The sequence below is a fragment of the Notamacropus eugenii genome, chromosome 5 (genome assembly GCF_028372415.1).
Source record: "Notamacropus eugenii isolate mMacEug1 chromosome 5, mMacEug1.pri_v2, whole genome shotgun sequence".
Taxonomy (NCBI): Eukaryota; Metazoa; Chordata; class Mammalia; order Diprotodontia; family Macropodidae; genus Notamacropus; species Notamacropus eugenii.
Genome location: NC_092876.1, coordinates 52,624,532 through 52,645,743, shown reverse-complemented (window position 1 = coordinate 52,645,743; position 21,212 = coordinate 52,624,532). Strand labels below are relative to the sequence as shown.

Genomic DNA, 21,212 nt, shown 5'->3' with positions numbered 1-21,212 from the left:
ACTTTGCTTATATTTTTGTGTCAACTCTTCTCTGTCAACATTGTTTCTCTCAGTAGAAGGTACAATACTTTAGGCAAAGGACTACTTTATGTGCTTAGCGCATAGTAGGTCCTTATTGCTTGTTGAAATGAATGGCTTTCTACACAATAGCAAGAAGTGAATTTTCATAGAAACATGAGTTATTTGACCCCTCTGGGACCACCCAGTATAGGTTCTTCACCCTCAGTTAGACTTTCATCTCGATTCAGTATGGTCAAGCTTCATTTATTTCCTATTGAGTAGGTCTCCATAAAAAGTTGAGAGATATGAGACTTGATTCTAAATGTCAAGTCTCCTGCACTCTTGACTCTACCTCATGGGCTGGACCAACCACACCACAGGGGTCAGTCATTGCTCTCTGATGGGTCGACTTGGAGTCCCCTAGAGGCTTGGTACAAGGAACACCCTTCCTTGACTATGGCTGCCAAGCTGACCACTGTCTCCAGACCCAGGGTTGTGGTTGCTAATGGCTCTGAATGGGGCTTAGGCTTCACCTTTACAGTCTTTCAGCAGATTCTGGGTAAAGGACCACATGAATCAAAAGTCCTTCTATGGCTAATACAGGCATCTTCCAAAGAGCAGCATGAAGACAATGAACTTTGGAGATTATCCATGGAAAATTTAGCCCTGGACTGGCTAACGGTTTGATGGATGTTCTGGGAATGCAAATTTGTTTTGATTTTAGTCCAAGTAAACTTGTGTTCCCACAAATCACACAGTACATCGCATTCACAGATTCATAGAATTTCAGTGTTGGAAGGGACCTCAGAAAATGCACAGTCCAACCCAAGGGCAGTGGTTATCCACCTGTGGCTGCTGAGGATGTATTGCGAGGAGTCTAGCAATGTATACAGTGCCAAGAACTTCCATTTTGATCTTTATTTAGTAAATGGCCCTTATGTAGACTGAATACACAATATGCCTCATGCAGGAACTACTCCTTATTTTTGAAATGTATGCTGATGCTGTTGTATTACATAAAATACAAATATATTTTGATCATTACTGATTTTGTAGTTTTTTTATGATAGCAATAACAAAAAACAGCAAGAATAAGACATTTAGAGTCTAAAGATGACAAACTCTTTACATATATTGTGTCATTTGAGCCTCACAACAGCCCTAAGAGGTAGATTGTACAAGTAACATCCCCCTTTTCCAGATGAGTTAACTGAGGCTTAGAGAGTGATTTGCCCACGGTCACAAAGTTAGAGGGTGGAAGAGGCCACATTCAATCTCCTAACTCTATCCTCTTTCTATGATGCCATTATGTATTTTCTTAATAAATATAATAGTAATTGTTATTATCATCAGTGTTGCTATTGGGCTTATAACAACCTTTTGAGCTAACATTCCCATCTTCCAGATGAAGAAGCTAAAGCTAACAGAGATGAAGGGATTTACTCATGGTCCTATAGCTAGATGGGAGCAAGGTCTAATTTTCACTCAGGTCTTTCTGACTCCAATACTAGAACTCTATCCACTACACCATGTTCTCATGATGCATTTTCTTAGCTAAAAAACAACAATTTGATATTGATCAATGTTGCTGTTATTTATACTTGAAGAGAATCGATGATATCAGAATTTTGGAGTCAAGTGGTAATAGTTAGATTTCATGCTCAAAGAGGATCAAAATCACATCACTACGTCAGAGTCAAAGTACAGTGTGCCCGACTGTGGCTGATCAGATCAAGATAAGCTTGGAGTGCTCTACTACAGATTGGGCATAAATAGTCTATACGAATATTTGAGGTGGAGATGTCTCTAAATCTGCACATCTCACATTTCTTTTGAGCTACTGCATTTCTGCTTTACTAAGAGACCACAGCACCTTCTCCAATGTGGGCACACCATGATAGATGGTCCTGTCCTAGTCCCTTCCATGTCTCACAATTAATTCAAAAGTCCTTCAGAGAGACCTTGAGAGTGTCCTTGTACTGTTTTTTTCTGTCCTCTGTTTGAAAAGGTACCTTATCCTGCCAGGTGATGTTCAGAATCTCCCTAAGACAATTCAAATGGAAGTGATTCAGTTTCCTGGCATGATGCTGGCAGATTGTCCAGGTTTACTGATAGAACAGCTACTGCCATGTGGAAATATGCGAAATCTGTTCATGCTTAAAAAGGCAGAGAATCCCTATTATCATTTGGATTATTTTCAATGTCTTTCCTTTGATATTGCTCCTTGAGGAGTATGAATAGGAGAGAATTGACAGGGCTACTTCCCCAGAATCAGCTTAACAAAGACGAGAAAGCAGGACCCTGGTCAGGTCATACCTATAGTACTATGTTTAATTCTGGGTACCATATTCTAGGAAGGACACTGATAAAAGCTGGAGTGCCATAGGAAAAGTGCTGGCTTTGAGATCACAGGACCTGGATTCGAATCCTCATTCCGTTGCTTACTACTTGTGTGACCTTGGACAGGTAGCTCCACCTTTCTGGGCCTCCACCTCCCCATCTGTAAAAGCCTATAATCTTGATGTATCTGTCTGGGATCTGTCATGTTGTTGCCTCAAATTCACCAAGTGCCAAACCAACCACATGCTTTGTCTTTTCCTGTGTCACCACTAAAACTTTCTCATGCTGAATTTAAGTTTAGTAGTTAATGATCCCCAAACCTCTACTCCACCCCCACCCCATCTACTGTCAGTTACTTTGGGGGTTGGAATTTGATGACCCAAAAAGTGCCTTTAAACTCTAGATAGATGAGTCTAAAATTCTCCATAGAAAGGCAAAAAGCACAGTAAAAGATGTCTAGTTCATTTCACCTGAAGGATGTTAAAATGTTCAGTCTGGAAAGGAGAAGGCTCAAGGGAAAACTGGTAGCTGTCTTCAATTGTTTAGAGGGCTGTCACATGAAAGAGGGAATAGGCCTATCCTATTTGGCCTTGAAAGCAGAACCAGTAACAATGTGGCAAAATTGGGCTTGATAGAAGGAAAATATTACAATTAATGCTGTCTCAAAGCAGAATGAGTTTCCCTGGGAAGTCTTTGAGCCAGAGGAACATAGATGTGGAGCAAGATGAGACAAGATTTAAGCCAACCTGTTCTTTTTGCAGATGAGACGATTGATGTGAAGTAACTTGCCCAAGGTCATACAGGCACTAAGTGACAAAGCCAAGACTTGAACCCACATCCTCTGGCTTTAGTTTTCCCTTCATTGGGGGTCTCAAACAGAGGCTAGATGCCTACTTTGTTGGGTTTGTCATAAAAGGGGACTCTCCTTCAGGTAGATGCAAATTCGACTATCTGGCTTCTGAGGTTCCTTCCAACTTGGAGTGTCCTTGGACTCCGTAGTAATGGAGAACCCCTTTACATGTGGAGATTAGCTTTCTTGCTCAGATGTTCGATTAGTAATAGGAAGCAACATGCCCACATATGGTGTCAAGTTCAATCAGACTCGAGCCCAGTCAGGCAATGAGATGTGTCAGTATCTATGCATGCCTCCTTCAGGAAATTCAGTTAGCACCATGTCAGAGTTAAGGAGCACAGGTGAGGCAAACATTACCCACTGCTGGGGATGTCTCTGGTCTTTCTGAAAATCTGTATGTTTGGATTTGGTGATGCTTCTTGTAAGGGTCCAGGGCTGGAAGAAGCCACGTAGAAAGCCCCCAGTGAATGTTATTCTGAGAACAATTCCATTGACTTTTTGGGTTGACTTTTTTTTTAAACATAGGAAGAACTTTTTCACCTTTATATCTACTGCCTTCTTTTGAGCCTCACAAGGACCATTATTATTCATATACTATCACTGCTATTATTAGTATATCATTACTATTACCAATACTCTCATCATCATCCTCCAAGTGGTACAGTAGATAGAGTAGATGGGTAGTTGTTGCTGTTCAATCAGGTCTGACTCTTTATGACCCCATGGACAGTAGCATGCCAATACTGTCCATGAGGTTTTCTTGGCAAAGACACTGGAGTGGTTTGCCATTTCCTTCTCTAGTAGATTAAGGCAAATAGAGGTTAACTGACTTGTCCAGGGTCATATATCTGAGGGCACATTTGAACTCAGATCTTCCTGACTCCAGGTCTAATGCTCTATCCACTGAACTACCTACCTGCTTCTGCAGTTCTGTGGTTCAGTCTCGAGTTCAAATCTTTTCTAGCTGTGTGACTTTGGGCTAGTCACAATATTTCTCTCAGCCTCAGTTTCCTTATTTGTAAAATGGGAGAATAACAGTACCTATCTCCCAGGGCTGTTTTGTGGCTCGAATAAAACAACACATAAAACTTTTGCAGGTGATCAAACACTGTATAAGTGTTAACTATTGTTATTACTTTACTGTTGGACAGTCATGTCCAACTCTTCATGATCCTGTGTGTGGTTTTCTCAGCAAAGATATTGGAGTGGTTACCATTTCCTTCTCCAGTGGATTTGGCAAACAAAGGTTAAGTGACTTTCCCAGGGTCACACAGCTAGTACATATCTGAGGCTAGATTTGAACTCGGGTCTTTCTGAGCCACCTAGCTGCCTCCATTATTATTATAATCCCTCAAAATTTTGAGTTTCCCTCAAAATTCTGTATGAAGTCTCTCTTTCTCCCAATACCCCAGTTGCCAGAACGCTCAACCTCCAAATTATCTTGTATTTATTTTGTTTCTGTCTCTATATGTACGTGCTGTCTCTCCCAATACAATGTAAGCTTACTGAGGACAAGGACTGTGTGATCGTGGGGAGGCCACTTAGCTTCTAATCCTTGGTTTCGCCATCTGTAAGATGGGCATGAAAACCTCTATCTCAGAGGGTAAATGACAGAATTAAAGGAGATAACATACATAAAGCATTTTGTAAACCTTAAAGCACTGTGTAAATGTTGGCTATTATCTATTATTATTTTCTTTTTGTCATTGTACCCTTAGTACTTAGTATGGTGCCCACAATGGTCACTTCATAAATACTGATTACTTTCATTTCATGATGAGAAAACTGAAATTCACTTGTCCAAGATCCCACAGCTGAGAAGTGTTTCTGATGGGAATTGTCTGAGGGAGGGCAATGGAGAACAGTGGCAAAGGGCATTGGATTTGGAGTTGGGGGACCTGTGTTTGAATTCATCTCTGCGTGATCTTGGGTAAATTCCTTAATCTTTCTAGACTTCAGTTTTCCCATCTATAAAATGAAGGGGTTGGAACAGATGATGGTGAAGGTCCTTCCCAGCTTTAGATGTATGATTCTTTTTTTGTTTGTTTGTTTGTTTTTTTTGTTTTGTATTTTTTTTAATTTAACTTTTAACATTCATTTTAACAAAATTTTGGGTTACAAATTTTCTCCTCTTTTATCCCCTCCCCCCCCCCAAACACCAAGCATTCTAATTGCCCCTATGACCAATCCGCTCTCTCTTCTATCATCCCTCTCTGCCCTTGTCTCCATCTTCTCTTTTGTCCTGTAGGGCCAGATAACTTTCTATACCCCTTTACCTGTATTTCTTATTTCCTAGTGGCAAGAACATTACTTGACAGTTGTTCCTAACACTTTGAGTTCCAACTTCTTTACCTCCCTCCCTCCCCACCCCTTCCCTTTGGAAGGCAAGCAATTCAATATAGGCCAAATCTGTGTAGTTTTGCAAATGACTTCCATAATAGTTGTGGTGTATTAGACTAACTATATTTCCCTCCATCCTATCCTGTCCCCCATTACTTCTATTCTCTTTTGATCCTATCCCTCCCCATGAGTGTTGACCTCAAATTGCTCCCTCCTCCCCATGCCCTCCCTTCCATCATCCCCCCCACCCTGCTTATCCCCTTATCCCCCACTTTCCTGTATTGTAAGATAGGTTTTCAGACCAAAATGAGTGTGCATTTTATTCTTTCCTTTAGTGGAATGTGATGAGAGTAAACTTCATGTTTTTCTCTCACCTTCCCTCTTTATCTCTCCACTAATAAGTCTTTTGCTTGCCTCTTTTATGAGAGATAATTTGCCCCATTCCATTTCTCCCTTTCTCCTCCCAATATATTTCTCTCTCAATGCTTGATTTCATTTTTTTAAGATATGAGCCCATCCTCTTCAATTCACTCTGTGCACTCTGTCTCCATGTATGTGTGCGTGTATGCATGTGTGTGTGTGTAATCCCACCCAGTACCCAGATACTGAAAAGTTTCAAGAGTTACAAATATTGTCTTTCCATGTAGGAATGTAAACAGTTCAACTTTAGTAAGTCCCTTATGACTTCTTTTTGCTGTTCACCTTTTCATGCTTCTCTTCATTCTTGCGTTTGAAAGTCAAATTTTCTTTTCAGCTCTGGTCTTTTCATCAAGAATGCTTGAAAATCCTCTATTTCATTGAAAGACCAATTTTCCCCCTGAAGTATTATACTCAGTTTTGCTGGGTAGGTGATTCTTGGTTTTAGTCCTAGTTCCTTTGACTTCTGGAATATCCTATTCCATGCCCTTCGATCCCTTAATGTAGAAGCTGCTAGATCTTGTGTTATCCTGATTGTATTTCCACAATACTTGAATTGTTTCTTTCTAGCCGCTTGCAATATTTTCTCCTTGACCTGGGAACTCTGGAATTTGGCCACAATGTTCCTAGGAGTTTCTCTTTTTGGATCTCTTTAAGGCGGTGATCTGTGGATTCCTTGAATACTTATTTTGCCCTCTGGTTCTAGAATCTCAGGGCAGTTTTCCTTGATAATTTCATGAAAGATGATGTCTAGGCTCTTTTTTTGATCATGGCTTTCAGGTAGGCCCATAATTTTTAAATTGTCTCTCCTGGATCTGTTTTCCAGGTCAGTTGTTTTTCCAATGAGATATTTTACATTATCTTCCATTTTTTCATTCTTTTGGTTTTGTTTTGTGATTTCTTGGTTTCTCATGAAGTCATTAGCCTCCATCTGTTCCATTCTAATTTTGAAAGAACTATTTTCTTCAGTGAGCTTTTGAATCTCCTTTTTCATTTGGCTAATTCTGCTTTTGAAAGCATTCTTCTCCTCATTGGCTTTTTGAACCTCTTTTGCCAATTGAGTTAGCCTATTTTTCAAGGTGTTATTTTCTTCAGCATTTTTTTGGGTCTCCTTTAGCAGGGTGCTGACCTGCTGTTCATGCTTTGACTTCATGTCTCTCATTTCTCTTCCCAGCTTTTCCTCCACCTCTCTAACTTGATTTTCAAAATTCTTTTTGAGCTCTTCCATGGCCTGAGCCCATTGGGTGGGCTGGGACACAGAAGCCTTGACTTCTGTGTCTTTGCCTGATGGTAAGCATTGTTCTTCCTCATCAGAAAGGAAGGGAGGAAATGCCTGTTCACCAAGAAAGTAACATTCTATAGTCTTATTTCTTTTCCCTTTTCTGGGCATTTTCCCAGCCAGTGACTTGACCTCTGAATATTCTCCTCACACCCACCTCGCCTCCTGATCTTCCCAGCCAGCGCTTGGGGTCTGAGATTCAAATGCTGCTTCCAGCCTCAGGGTTTTTGGCAGGGGCAGGGCTGCTATTCAGTGTGAGATTAAGTTCAGGTGCTCAGGTGGGGGCAGGGCCGCCTCTCAGGCTCAGTTCCCTCAGGGAGTTTATGCACAGACCTTCAACAATGGATCCAGGCTCCTGCCTGCTTGGGGAGCCCTGGTCTGCCGCTGCCTCAGCTTCTGCCTCCCGAGGGGGCCTGAGTTATGGGGGCACCCCACTCCCCTCTCGACCCGCCAAAGAGACCCTCTCACCGACCCCCGTCACCTGTGGGTGGAGGGACCTGCGCGGCCGCTGGAGATCCCGTCCCTAAAGCCTGCTCAGATCTGTTCCTCTCGGTGCCGTGGCCGCGGCAGGGCTGGGCTGGGCTGGGCTCTGCATCCGCAGAGCAACGGACCTTTTGCAAGAGGTTTGCAGGTCCCTCTGGAACAGAAATCTCCTTCGCTCCACTGTTCTGTGGCCTCACTGCTCCAGAATTCGCCATGAGTTACTTTATACAGATGTTCTATGGGTTGTGGGTTTGGAGCTATATATATGTGCGTCTTTCTACTCCACCATCTTGGCTCCGCCCCCTAGATGTATGATTCTATGAGATTCCTAAACTATTTGTCACCTCGGCTGGGGAACACAAAGGGAAAATAGAATCCTTATAACCTAAAGCTAGGACATATCAAAGAATAAAAAGGCATGTGTCAGGTCGTGCCAAAGAATAAGACATTTGGATTTAAATTAAATTATTCATTGAGCATCTCAGTTCTTCTGCCTACTAGCTGAGTAACCTTGCGTAGGTTACTTAGAACACAAGAATCTCAGAGTGGGAAAGGAGTTGCAATTTCTTCATGTACAGTCCTTCCCTGACCAAGAATCCCTGTTTGAATATCCCTGCCAAGTGGTCAACCACTCTTCCAAGGGAGAGCCAACTACCTTGCAAGCAGGTTAACTCCGTTTTGAGACATATGACATGTCTGATGGTACCAATACACTGAGCTGAACTTAGGCCATCTGGAGACCCCCTCCATAAGTGAACTATGCACACAATAAGCAGGATACAATAAGTGCTTAGGTTAAAAGTTCATTCCATTATAACAGACTCAGGTCTCATGCTCTTAAAACATAGAATGTCAGAGCTGGAAGGGCTCTTAGACATCAATGAATCTACCCTCCTTGTTTGACAAAGGAGGAAACTGAGGCCTTAAAGATCCTACCACAAAGTTGAGAATGGATTTCAGGTCTCTGGCCTCTCAGATCAGTGACCTTCCCATGGAACTACACCACTTCTAACTTAAGGAAATGGACCATGACAGTGGCAGAATTTCAATGAGAATTTCTAGAGTTTTGGGGAGCTCCTGAATTAGAAATTATTTTACCACCAGGAAAGAAACATATAAGAGTGTTCTGTTGACAGCTGAGTCTCATCTTGACACTTGGGTGAATTTCTTTGCAGCTACTTTGCCTGACCATACACACCATAACAAGAGAAAAACCTGTTGTTCCTTGATAACAGGATGTAACCTGGGACTTACTGGAAGTCATTTGAGACTCTCTTATGCCCTAGAGAACATGTTTAAGAAAATGTGTAAGGTGAAGATTGGAAAATACCTGGCTAAAAATGAGACTTTGGAGGCTCAGAATTTGTCCTGACTTGATACGATCTAACACCATGCAACTTTAGATCACCAGCTTGGTATCTTTCCCCTAGTCCATTTTAAATTACATAATTTTCAGGTGGAAGGGACCCCAGGGGCTATAATATATCTGAGAAGTGCTAATTCAGGCTCCACTTAAAGACCTCCAAGGAGGAGAAACCCACTACTTCCCAAAGCAGTCCATCCCACTTCTAGGAAGCCCTAATTGTTGGCCAATTTTTACTGTTATCAAGCATAAATATGCTTCTCTAAAACTTTCACCTTTTACACCTAATTCTGCCCTCTGGGCCAACCAGCAAAAACCTATTCCCTCTTCCCCACAGGAGTCCTTCAGACACTTGAAGACAGCAGTCAAGTTCTCTCTATTCCTCCTCTTCTGCAGGCAAAACTTCCCCATCTCCTTCAACTGATCCTCCTATGGCATGAAGCTGAGGCCTTTCACTACTCCTGACTGCCTTTCTCTGGATGTTCTCCAATTTATCAGTGTCTTTCCTAAAATGTGGCACTCAGAACCGAGCACAACAATCCAATACGATCTAGTGAAGGGAAAAGACAAGGGGACTTTATGCTCCCTTGTTCTGGACGCTGTTCCTCTCTCATTTAATGTCACAGTGGTTCTCTTAAGTGCTCTATGACACCATTGGCTCATATTTTACAGAAGAGGAAACTGAGGCCCAGGGAGAAGTGACTTGCTCAAGTTCACCTAAATCATAAATGGCAAAGTCATTTGAATTCTGGTCTCTGACTCCAAGTTTAGGGTTTGTTCCACTGCAACACACCCTCCCCATTCCTGGCCCATATCAACTTGGAGAAAGTTGAATGGGAGCCAAAATTCCTTGTGTTTCACTAATTCTTTCACAGGTACTTTGGCAGAGCAAGTGCCAGGTCTTACAAGAAGGCAGAGCAAAACCCTCTTTGATCTGATCTTACTTTTCAACAAGCCAGCCTGCAGACAGCCTGGCTGTAAAACCAGAAGGATCAAGGTGGCTTGGAATGTTCAGAATGCTATTGCATGTCCCTGGGCTGAGCTTGGCCAGTAGCCAGACTTGGGCTGTGAGCTAGACTGGACGCTGTCGGGACTGCTGTAATAATGCATTATTATATTATTAATAGCTAATATTTTTGTAGTGCTTATCATGTGCCAGGCATTTCACAATTATGATCTCATTTGATCCTTACAACAACCCTGGGAAGTAGGTGCCATTATTATCCCCATTTTACAATTGGGGAAACTAAGGCAAATGGAATCCTTCCATGTACCGCCAGTTCCAATGACAAGAGTGTCACAGATTTAGACCTGGAAAAGATCTTAGAAGTCATTTCGTCCAGCCCCCTTGTTGTATAGGTGAAGAAACTGAGTCCCTGAGGAGGCAGGGACTTGCCCAAGGATACACAATTGGTGTGTGCCTGAGATGGGATTCAAACCCAGGTCTCCAGATTCTACCCACTTGTGATGCCTAACTGCCTTCTTGTTGGTTGTTGTTTTTCTCAGCTGGGGGTGGCTCTGCTATTCATTATCTGCGTGGCCTCACTCCTTAGCAAAATGGAAGAAGAGAGTTGTACTAGAATGATCACCTTAGGGATGCTAGATGGGAAAGGAACTTCCTTTTGAAGTGACTGAGGAGAAGACTTGGTAGGGATATGATAGCTTTCTTCAATGGCTGTCACCCGGAATGGCGCACTTCCTCTGTCTGGGACTCAGCTTTCCCATCTGTCAAATGAAAACAATAATCCCAGACCTGAATATTTCACTGGAATGTTCTGAGGATAACAGCTAGGTAGAACAGTGAGTAAAGCTTTGGACTTGGAGACAGAAAGATCTGAGTTCAAATCCTCCCTCAGATATTTACTAGCTATCTGATACTGGGCAGGGTAAGTTATTTTATTTTTGCCTGCCTCAGTTTCCTCATCTATAAAATACGGGTAATCATAGTACCAACCTCCTAGGGTTGTTGTGAGGATCAAACAAATTTATACTTTGTAAACCTTAAAGAGTCTATAACTCGGCTATTGTTATAGTAAGCAAAGTCCTGGCCTTCTGAAACTTGTTCCAAGTAGAAATCCTTACAAACAACTTTTCTCTGACATATTTTTGCTAAAAGGTAGAGTACAGTTAATGTAGATAACGTACTTTGCAATTATCAAGGCACTATATAGGTATCTATTGTTGGCACCATCATTATTACCACTGTCCTTCAAAGACCAAGTCATGTTCTCTCCTTCAAGGAGCCTTCCCTCACCAGTCTAACTCAGTCTGGTCTCTCTTATCTCTAACTTCCCATAGCTTTGAGTATCATCTATGCCAAAAAATTTAACTCTCACCTATAGACTGTGTGTGTAGTTCTTTAATAGTAAAGGTACATGGCATAATGGCTAGAGTGCTGGACTGGGAGTCAGGGAGACCTAGGTCTGAATCCTACCTCAGACAAATACTAGCTATGTGACTTTGGGCAAGTCACTACCCCCTTTGTGCCTCAGTTTCCTCATCTATACAACAAGAGGGTTGGACTAGATGACCTCTAAGGCCTTTCTAAATCTATGAATCTATTGTAAACAGAACTGGCAATACACAGAGTACCTCTTATAGCATTTTGCCTCACAGAAATGCTGGGAATCTTGTTTCTGACAGTTGTGATAATGTGGAATGGAAATGTCTTTGAGAGACTATGGAACCTGCATGGATAATTTTAGCTCATTCTGGTCTGCTAACCATGTGGTGAAGAGGAAGTTCATTGACTGGCTTTGGAGGCATTCAAAAAGGCCTATCAGCCTCAGCCTAGGGTTTGAAGGCCCCTTTCTCTTGAGCTGCAGTCTTGGGGGAGGGTCTGAATCTCATTGATTCCTTCTCTTGAGGAATCCTTGGGGACTTCTCCCTTCTGAGGGCATGTGGTCTTGTAAAAAAAAATCCTTAGCCTCTGTGTTGCTTCATTTCTATTCTAAGAGAAAGGAGTAGAAACTCCGAAAGATCAGGAAGACACCTTGGCATATTGGTCTTTGGATCTGTAGCCAACATGGCAGCAACACTCAAAGGAGTAAGGAATGGCCCTCAGGAGTGACCTTCAAGACCCCAGCCCATTGGTAGCTGGAAAAATGAGCTCATCTGATAGTAATGATGCATCTGGGCATGAACTTGGGTTGAACTGAGCTTTGTTGGAATTGAGTCAAAAGTGAGCCTACTCCCTCCCTACCCAGACTTGGGCAGCATAGGAAGAGTATGACCCTGAGATACTAGGGGACATGTTTGTATTTTTTCTTGCTAGTTCTTGAAAGTAATTATCATTTGTCAAAGGTAATTGATGTTAAATAGGTAAATGGAAGTGGAATCACTAGTCACTGGTATCTAACAGTAGTTGGATCACCACTGGTGGGGGCTCAAGCCAACAGCAGTAAAGAAGAGAAACCCACAAATACCCCAACTCTCTGGGAGAGAGAGCCAGAGCACCTGCCCAGGATCCCACAGGTAGTAATGATAGAGCCAGGACTCAGTCCAGAGAAAAGAAGGCTTAGAAGAGACATGACTGCTACCTTGCAATCTCTTGCAAGATCTCTTGAATCTAATTAAGGAGTTAGATCTCTTTGACACAAAAGAGTTGAACCCAAAGCCAAGGATGAAAGTTTCAGAGGGGCAGACTGACTCAATTTAAGGACAAAGCTTTTGACCATTAGAGCTGTCTGGAAGCAGAATGGCTTCCTTAGGATATGGTGAGGTTCCCCTCTTTGGAGGTCTTCAGGCAAAGGCTGAATGGCAGCTTGTCCATGATGTGGCAAGAATTCTTATTCAGGTACACACGGGGCTGCAGGGATCCCGAGGTCCTTTCTGACTGTAAAATACAGTCCTCTGGTTCCAAATTAAATGTTCTCTCCTCATATCACACTGCCTCTTAACATGTGTGTCTAATTTCTTAAAGGGATCTGAGGCTTCTTCAGCTTAGGGAGTTTTTAGTGTAGAAACTCTCTCTACCAAGGCATATACGTTCTAGAAAATTGTCTGAGGCTCTGAGAGTTTAAGGGTCTTGCCCACAGCCAATAAGAGTCAGTAGCCAGGATTTGATCCCAGGTTTTCCCAACTTCAAGCCTAGCACTTGGTATACTGTACCAAGCTTCCCTTAATTATAGTAAGGATAAAATCAGATATATGTTTTTAGGATTTCAGGGTAGCTAGGTGGTACAGTGGATAGAGTATTGGACCTGGAGTCAGGAATATCTGAGTTCAAATCCAGTCTCTGATACTTATTAGCTGTGTGACCCTGGGCAAGTCACTTAACCCTGTCTGCCTCAGTTTCCTCATCTGTCAAATGAGCTGGAGAAGGAAATGGTAAATCACTCACCACTCCAGTACCTTGCTAAGGAAACCCTAAATGGGGTCATGAAGAGTGGAACATGACTGAAAAATGACAAAACAACTTTAGGATTTCAGAAATACTTAGAAGCATGAGGTCTTATGAGCTGGGGGGACATCTGTCAATGTCTTGTCTATTTCAAATAAGACTGAGACAGTGTGGGACTGTGGAAAAGGATTTGGAGTGAGATCTTCCATATCTGTAAAGTGAGATAGTGGGATTGGCTGACTTCAGAGGTCCCTTCCACCTTCTGATCTGAGATTCTGTAAACTGTTGTAATGGGATTCTTGAGAAGTCATGAAGATATCAGTTGTGGGAACAAACATGGCTCACTTGGAGAACTCTGATAAAGCAGCCATTTACAGACTTTCAAGTATGTTGAAGAGGGATGGGGGTTGGGAGGGAGTCTGGGCAACTGAGTTCATTGGATGTCTTCTCTACCCTTCCCTGGGCAGTTCCTCCCCCACAATGAGTTATAACCTGGCATGCCAGTGTGCAGGAGCTGGAGCATGCAAATATGAGAAAAATTCTGAGATGAATCAGTGGAATGTAACATCAAGTCCACTCTTCTGCTATGAGGAGAACAAATAAGGACAGGGAGATTAAGAGTGAACCTTGGATTACACAATTAGATATTTTCACATTCCAGGCAGATCCAATCCGATCTAACAAGCATTGGTTAAGTACCTCCTGTGTGCAAGGGGCTGGGTTAGTTCCTGGGGATAAAAATGAAACTGAGGCAGATGGATGTTAAGTGAGTTGCCCCAGGGTCAGACAGTCGATAAATGTTAGAGACTGGATTTGAACCTGGGCCTTCCTGACTCCAGATCTAATGTTTTATCCACTAGACCACATTCAGTTGTCGTTTTTTTCAGTTGTTGTTTAGTCATTTTTCAGTCGTTTGACTCTTCATGACCTTGTATACATACATACAATACACAGAGATACACACATGTACAGATACACAAACCACATGTGTGTGCACACATACATGTGCATACATATGTATGTATATGTGTGTGTATATCTAAAATGCATCACGTACATATATACACACACTTCCTACCTAGAGTCATATAGTGAAAAGAGAGCACTGTCTCTGAAGTCAAATGACCTGGGTTCAAATCCTGTCTCTTGCCCTTACTATCCATATGACCCAGGCATACCACTGTCCCTTTAGGCACCTCAGTTTCTTCATCTGTAAAAAGAAACAGTTGGACTAGATGATCTTAAAGGATCTGTCTGGCTGTCAGACCCGCGGTTCTATGATCCACCCATCCCCTCTCTGTTTATCTTGTGCAGAAACCTGGATGTCATCCATGAAGTTTGCTTAAAGCACAGGGTCTTGACCATGGAAATCTTGGGGAAGTCAACAGCCCCCTTCTCAGACTGGAATTTTTTAAAATTCATAATTGAAGGAAATGTTAAATTCCACTTAGTGGTTAGTGAAAAAAAAAAAAAAAGATGTCTTTTTTTTTCCCATCCTAGTTCATGGACTACCTGAAATCTACCCATGGACCCCAGTTTAAGAACCCAGGGCTTAAAATGGAGTCTTTTGTAGAGCTTTACTTAGAAGTGGAAATCGAGTCAGGAGTACCTGGGTTCTAATCCCGTCTCTGATATACATTTGTTCTATGGGACCAGGCAAATCACTTACCCTTTCTGATTCTTATCTATTAAATGGATGTGATAATCACAATTCCTATCTCAAAGAGTTGTTGAGAGAGTCTAGTTCGAAAATGTTTCTGAAAATATGTGGAAATATGTTTAACATGATTGCACATGTATAACCTATCAGATTGCTTCCTGTCTTGGGAAGTAGGGAGGGGAGGGAGAGAAAAATTGGAACTCAAAATCTTATAAAAATAAATGTTGATAACTATCTTTATATATAATTGGAAAAATAAAATATTATGTAAAAAATAAAAAGGAAAGAAAATAAAATGTTTGTGAAGTGCTTTGCAGATTTTCCTCAAGGAGAATCGGGGCTATTTTCCCACCTTAATAGCAGGCATCTGGGTTCTTGGCAGGCATTGAACCAGAAGGTACTAATGAGATATGATGTTTCTCATATCCCTTCTGCTCTAGGGAAAAATGAGGCAGCTATGGGATGGAGTGGGCAGCTAGGTGGTGCAGCGGATAGAGTGCCAGGCCTGGAGTCAGGAAGACTCATCTTCCCAAGTTCAAGTTCTGCATCAGACGATCACTAGATGTGTGACACTGGGCAAATCACTTAACCCCATTTGCCTCAGTTTCCTCATCTGAAAAATGAGCTGGAAAAGGAAATGACAAACCACTCCAGTATCTTTGCCGAGAAAACCCCAAATGGCGTCATGAAGAGTTGCATGTGACTAAAAATGACTGAACAACTGAATGTGCTGTAACGGATGCAGCATTAGACTAGGAGTCAGGATGACCCATGTTCCTTAAGGCAAGTTACTTAACAGCTGTCTGCCTCACTTTGCCCATCTGTAAAATGGGGGAAATAACAGCACCTCCCTCCCAGGATTGCTGTGAAAATCAATTTAGATAATCCTTGTGATGTGTTTTAAAACTTTAAAACATGATATAAATGCTAACTGTTGCTATTATTACGCAACAAAGGAGGAAGGAGTAATCACAGATAAATCGGCCCCTTTCTGTGAAGCAATATTGGCCATTCCCAGACTTAGCTGCCTCTCCCCAATTCTGTGGAACATCCCATTTGGACCAGAGGTTTGGCTTCTGATACCCGAGGAAGACCATGAGGCCTGCTGCAGGAAGGGCCTGGCTCACTCTTCCATTCATACCTAACACATCTGCTAGGACTGGACTTGGAGCCAGGAGCTCACAGAAGGAGCTCCAAGGGCCAGGGTGGAATGCATTATTGGCAGGGTCTGGGGGGAAATCACAGGGAAATGGATTCACAGTGATGATTAATCCTGGGTGGACAGATACTAGAAAACACATGTGCATTCTCTGTAAAGAAGGAACTGCAGAATCTGCTGAAACAAGTTAGCTTATTCCAGAGTCCTGCAGTCTGCCTGGGACCCTCAAGGTCAGGGTGGGGCCCCGATGATTTGGAGAAAAACAGTAGATTTGGCAATAAGCCAGTCTTTTGGGGAGAGTTCTCTTGCTCTGAATCTGCTCACATATGGTGTGGCAAATTAGAGTCCCCGAATTACAAAACTTGCCCTAGGTGGGCAAGGATACAAGAGAAGCACAATGAGATTCTATCAATGTTACCCTAAGCGGAGGTTCCTTGGATAATCGTTTTGTTCAATGGAGTTGTTCACCCATATTCAGGTTGGCTCAGACCCTCTCCCAGGACAATCCCCTACTCCTCAGCCCAGCAGCTGAGCAGACCTGCACACTCTGTATCAGTCTCCTCATGTTTCTTTCTTTAGCAGCTGAATGCTGCTAGTTGGGAGGGAGGAGGCTGAGAGGTTGTTTATAAGACCAGACTGAACACCGTCTTTGAGTTGCAATTTTGCCATCTACTCCCTGGTTTCCCATGATTACAGCTAGCTCTTCCCCAAGGAAGAAAAGAGATGTCTCTCCCTCCCCTTTCTCAGTGGAGCCTTGAATGTCAGTTAATTTGGGTGCCACCTACACATCCCTCGTCTAGGGAGCACTGAACAGCCTAATTTGCACATTTTGCCTCCAAAAAAAAAAAGATATAATTGAAATAGAGAATGGTATACGTTCCAGGGGAAGTAAGGGCCCCTAAAAATAAAGCCAGTCATGTGGCACCTCTAAAGAGCGCTGGTCAGACACACTCTCTTTGAACCGAGCAGCCTGAGAACACAGTGCTGGGTGCTGGCTGTAATTTTCTGAAGCTGAGGTATTTTTGTCCTTGTACAGAATTAGCGAAGAGAAGGAGAGGCCAGGTCATCCCCCACCCCTGCCCACCCAGCCTGCCCAGCAGGGTGACTGCCTCCAGTGTTCTGTCTGTTTTCTAAAAGGGGATGAATGAGCTTCCTGTCTCTCTGTAGAGGAGCTGATGGAAAGAACTCTGGGACTCAGGGGCTAGGAGGTCTGGATTGGAGTTCCAGCTCTACTCCCACCAGCTCTGTGACCTTGGACAAGTCACTTCCTCTTGCTATATCTCAGTTTTCTTATCTGTAAAACAAAGGGGACAAGCTTTATGTAATAGACAAAGGACTAGATTTGGAGGAGGAAAGACCTAGATTCAGATTCTGCATCCAACACTCACTTGATGTGTGATCCTAGGCAGGTCACTTTTCTGTCTCTTCAATGGGTATGGAGTACCAAGCCCTGTATAATGTGTTGAGTGCCGGACTCAGGAAGACGTGAGTTCGAATCCTGCCTCTGATATTTATTTGATATAGGACCACCACATATCTCTGAGCCTCCACCCTTTCATTCGCAAAACAGAATGACCACACATGTAGTACCCACCTCACAGGGTTGCTGGGAGGATCAATGAGGTGTGTATGCACAGTGCTTTATATGAGGGGTTAGGAGCAAAGTACCTACTATGTGCTGGGTACTGTGCTAAAAGCTTCACAAATATTATCTCATTGGATCTGCACAACAACCCTGAGAGCTGGGTGCTATTATTTTCTTCATTTTACAGTGGCAAAAACTGAAGCTGAAAAAGGTTTAAGTGACTTCCCCAGGGTCACACAGCTAGGATGTGTCTGAATCCACTTTTGAACTCAAATCTTCCTGACTCCAGGCCCAGTGCTCTATCTCTTGATGGCATTGCCCCTTGATGAATCTACACCCTCCGCAGGACCACTGAGGACAACCCCCTCAGTTTTTCAGGTAACTGAGGCCCAGAGAGAAGAAGGGATTTGTCTAAAGTTACCCAGGGCTCGAGAAGCAGAGCTGAGATTTGAACTCAGGCCCTATAACTCCAAATCTAGGTTCTCTTGCCAGAGCAACCCCTGTCCTTGCAACACTTTTATTCAATCATAAAAAGCAGTTACTGTAGTCACCTGCTCGATAGTCCACCAAATATTAAACAAAATAGTTATAGCAGGAGAGTATCTTGGTGGGTGACTCAGTGGAAGGCATGCTAGCCAGGAAAATATTTGAGTTCAAATGCTAGCTCTAACCCCCTGGGTGAGTCATTTCATAGCTCTGTGCCTCAGTTTCTCCATCTGTAAAATGGGCACATTAATAGCACCTACCTTAAAAGGTTATGTTGAGGATCCCATGAGATAACCTAGGGAAAGTGCTCTATAAACCTTGAACTGATATTGGTATTAGCAAGGACCACTCCTGGGATGCCCTTGAGGAAATTTGAAGAGAAAGAGGTGATCCTGGTAACAGATTTTTCTAAATCCCTTTTTAGGTTTACAAAACACTTTATCAGTGCTGGGTGTTAAAGCAAAAGAATGAAGGGGAGACAAAGGAATAATGGTGACCAGAGGAACACAAACCAAGCTCTCGCTGGACAGAGGCCAGGAGCTTCTTGAGCTGCTTTCTGTCTTTCTTTGTATCCCCAGAGCTTAGTAGGGTGCCTGGCACATAGGAGGCACTTTAAAAATGCTTCTGGAATAACTGACTGATCTAGGTTGACAGATCTTCTGCTCAAAAGCATTTCCTACTTCTATAAGAGGGAAAGGCTCTTCTACACCACTGAGTAGCCAACCCCTCACTTAACAGATGAGGAAACCGAGTCAGAGTAATGAAGTGATTTGTTAATATGTGGCCAGGGCTAGATTTGAAATGGAAGCTTTTCTGGCACTGTGTACAGGCTCTGATGCTTCTCATTTAATCAAGACAAAATCCCCCCCTCTCCACAGATACCCCCCCACCCCAGACACACACAGACATCATCAGCTGACTGACTCTAAGTACAGCAAAGTGGTTGAACAATTATATGATTATTCAACGATTAAAGACAACCAACTTGAATAAAATGAAGTCCCAGAGTAACCCTCTTTTCCCCTGAAATAATTTTTTAGCTTGAACTATGTGTATAATTTCCTCAACTCCCCCCATTACTTTGCCAGTGTAGACACAGCCCCTGCCTTTTCTATATCCTTCTTTGCCCCTCAAGTTTCCCACACTCAACAGGACTCCCCTCCTTTCTTCTTCTTCATCATCACCATCATCATCATCATCGTCTAGTGAAAGAGATCTAGCAATCCCACAGCTAGCTCCATAGACTATCTCAAGAATGGTAAGAAGTCTGGGGGTCCCTGAGAACAGGCCTGGACCACAGACATGAAGCTAGAAGGATCTCAGAGGCCATTCAGTTTAACTCTCCCATTTTACAAATGAGGAGACTGAGGCCCAAAGTAATAAAGTGACTGGTTTGTGGTTGCACTGGTAATAAATGGCAATGACAAGATTTGAACCTGTCTTCTCTGACTTCAAATCCATGAAGGTGGAGAAGGTAAAGTTGCCCAAGCGAGAAGGAATGAGCCTGGTCTCTGGGAATCCTGGCTCCAATCTAACCTCCTACCCTCCATCCCCATCATTATTAATGGGGATGTTTATCTTCCAAGCTCTGCCTCGTGGGAGAGCTAGGCTGCCTGGGTCAATGAAGAGGCCACCGTCTTATTGTCAGATTCCAAAGCATTTTGTTCGCCCCACAGAGGAGGTCACACAAGGCTCCTGAAGAGATGCTCCCCCAAAGCTATCCCCCCACCCCCTCCCCACTGCCAGCTGTCTCTTTTCCCAGGCAGTCTGAGCATACAAAGCTTTTGTAAGCTTCTATTAACCCTTTCTCGGAAATGAGGTTCTCCCTGACCCCAAGCTCTTCTTCCTCCACCTTAAAGAGTTCGGACCCTTAAATATTTTCTCCTCCCGCTATTCACCGATCACAAGGGTGGCTCCAAACAGTCAGACACAAACAATGCCCCCTCAGTAAGGCAACTCTGCCTCTGAGCGCCTGGTCATATCAGACCCCTACCTTCTTCTGCGATCACCAAGAGGGGCGAGCTTCCTAAGACCAGTAAGAGGATTTGAAAGTGCCACATCTTCTGCCTGGAGAGTGCAGGCCAGGGGGATGCTTTCTTCCAAGAGAACTGCAAACTAATCCCGTCTCCAGCTCAGATTAGTCCAAAATTCTGCCAGCTGAGGGGAGGGAAGGCAAGAATGGGGGGGGGGGGAGTCAGAGAGCGTCCAGCCTCTGAGGATTCCCCTGATGGGTGGGTCTCCGCCTCCCTCACAGAGAAAAAGAGAGAGAGAAGACAGATCGTCCTCGGGACCAAACTTGCTAAAGAAAAGTTCCAATTAGTCAGCTCAGAGCTCCTCTCGGGCGAGGGGAGGGAGCAGTGGTGCATAAGGTGGTCTCCGGGAGGGAGGAACACTAGGACCGCCCTCTCTTCTGTTTGGCCAGTGTGGAAAAGTATGAGCTCAGAGCAGGTTTAAAGTTACAGGGCTGCAGCTGCACTGCGTGGGTCTGAAGGGAGCCCAGGGCCCTTACATGTAGGAGGATTTGATTTGATCTTGTCTAGGAGTGTCAGGGAAGGGGGGGGGGGGGGGGCTAGGGGAAGGGCTTTTTATTAAGTATTATCCCTACCCCCTTTTAATGGCTAAGGTTTGGTAAGCGGTCTTTGACTATAGCAATGATATCAGAGGTCTCGTGCCCCCCCCCCCCCAAAAAAAAGAATCCTTCGTTTTTACAGATGTGGAACAGAAAGTAAGACTGAAGTTCTGGCTTTTCCAATTATGTAGAAGAGTGAGGGAGTGCTACCGGGGACATGAATGAGGTGGTGAGTGTGGACAAAGAGGGCTGGTTCACCTCCCCACATTTGTTCTCTATGTGACTTATGGCAAGTTTCAGACCCTCTCTAAGCCTCAGTTTCCTCATTTGCAAAAT

General features: G+C 43.4%; 1 protein-coding gene across 7 annotated transcripts in view; it reads right to left on the bottom strand.

The window, feature by feature from the left end:
• Positions 1–20,820, bottom strand: part of PDPN (podoplanin) — a 46,056-nt gene extending 25,236 nt beyond the window's left edge. For 2 of the 7 annotated variants that reach the window (XR_011967010.1, XR_011967011.1), the window contains exon 1: positions 20,301–20,483. Coding sequence is in view for 4 of the 7 variants with exons in the window: in XM_072608925.1 (XP_072465026.1) it covers positions 20,301–20,367 (67 nt within the window). In the remaining 3 variants the exon portion in view is untranslated. Of the gene's footprint in view, positions 1–20,300 lie in introns of all 7 variants that reach the window. The other 5 variants (XR_011967013.1, XM_072608925.1, XM_072608924.1 and 2 more) reach the window with 5 other exon arrangements.
• Between the last annotated feature and the right edge of the window lie 392 nt (positions 20,821–21,212).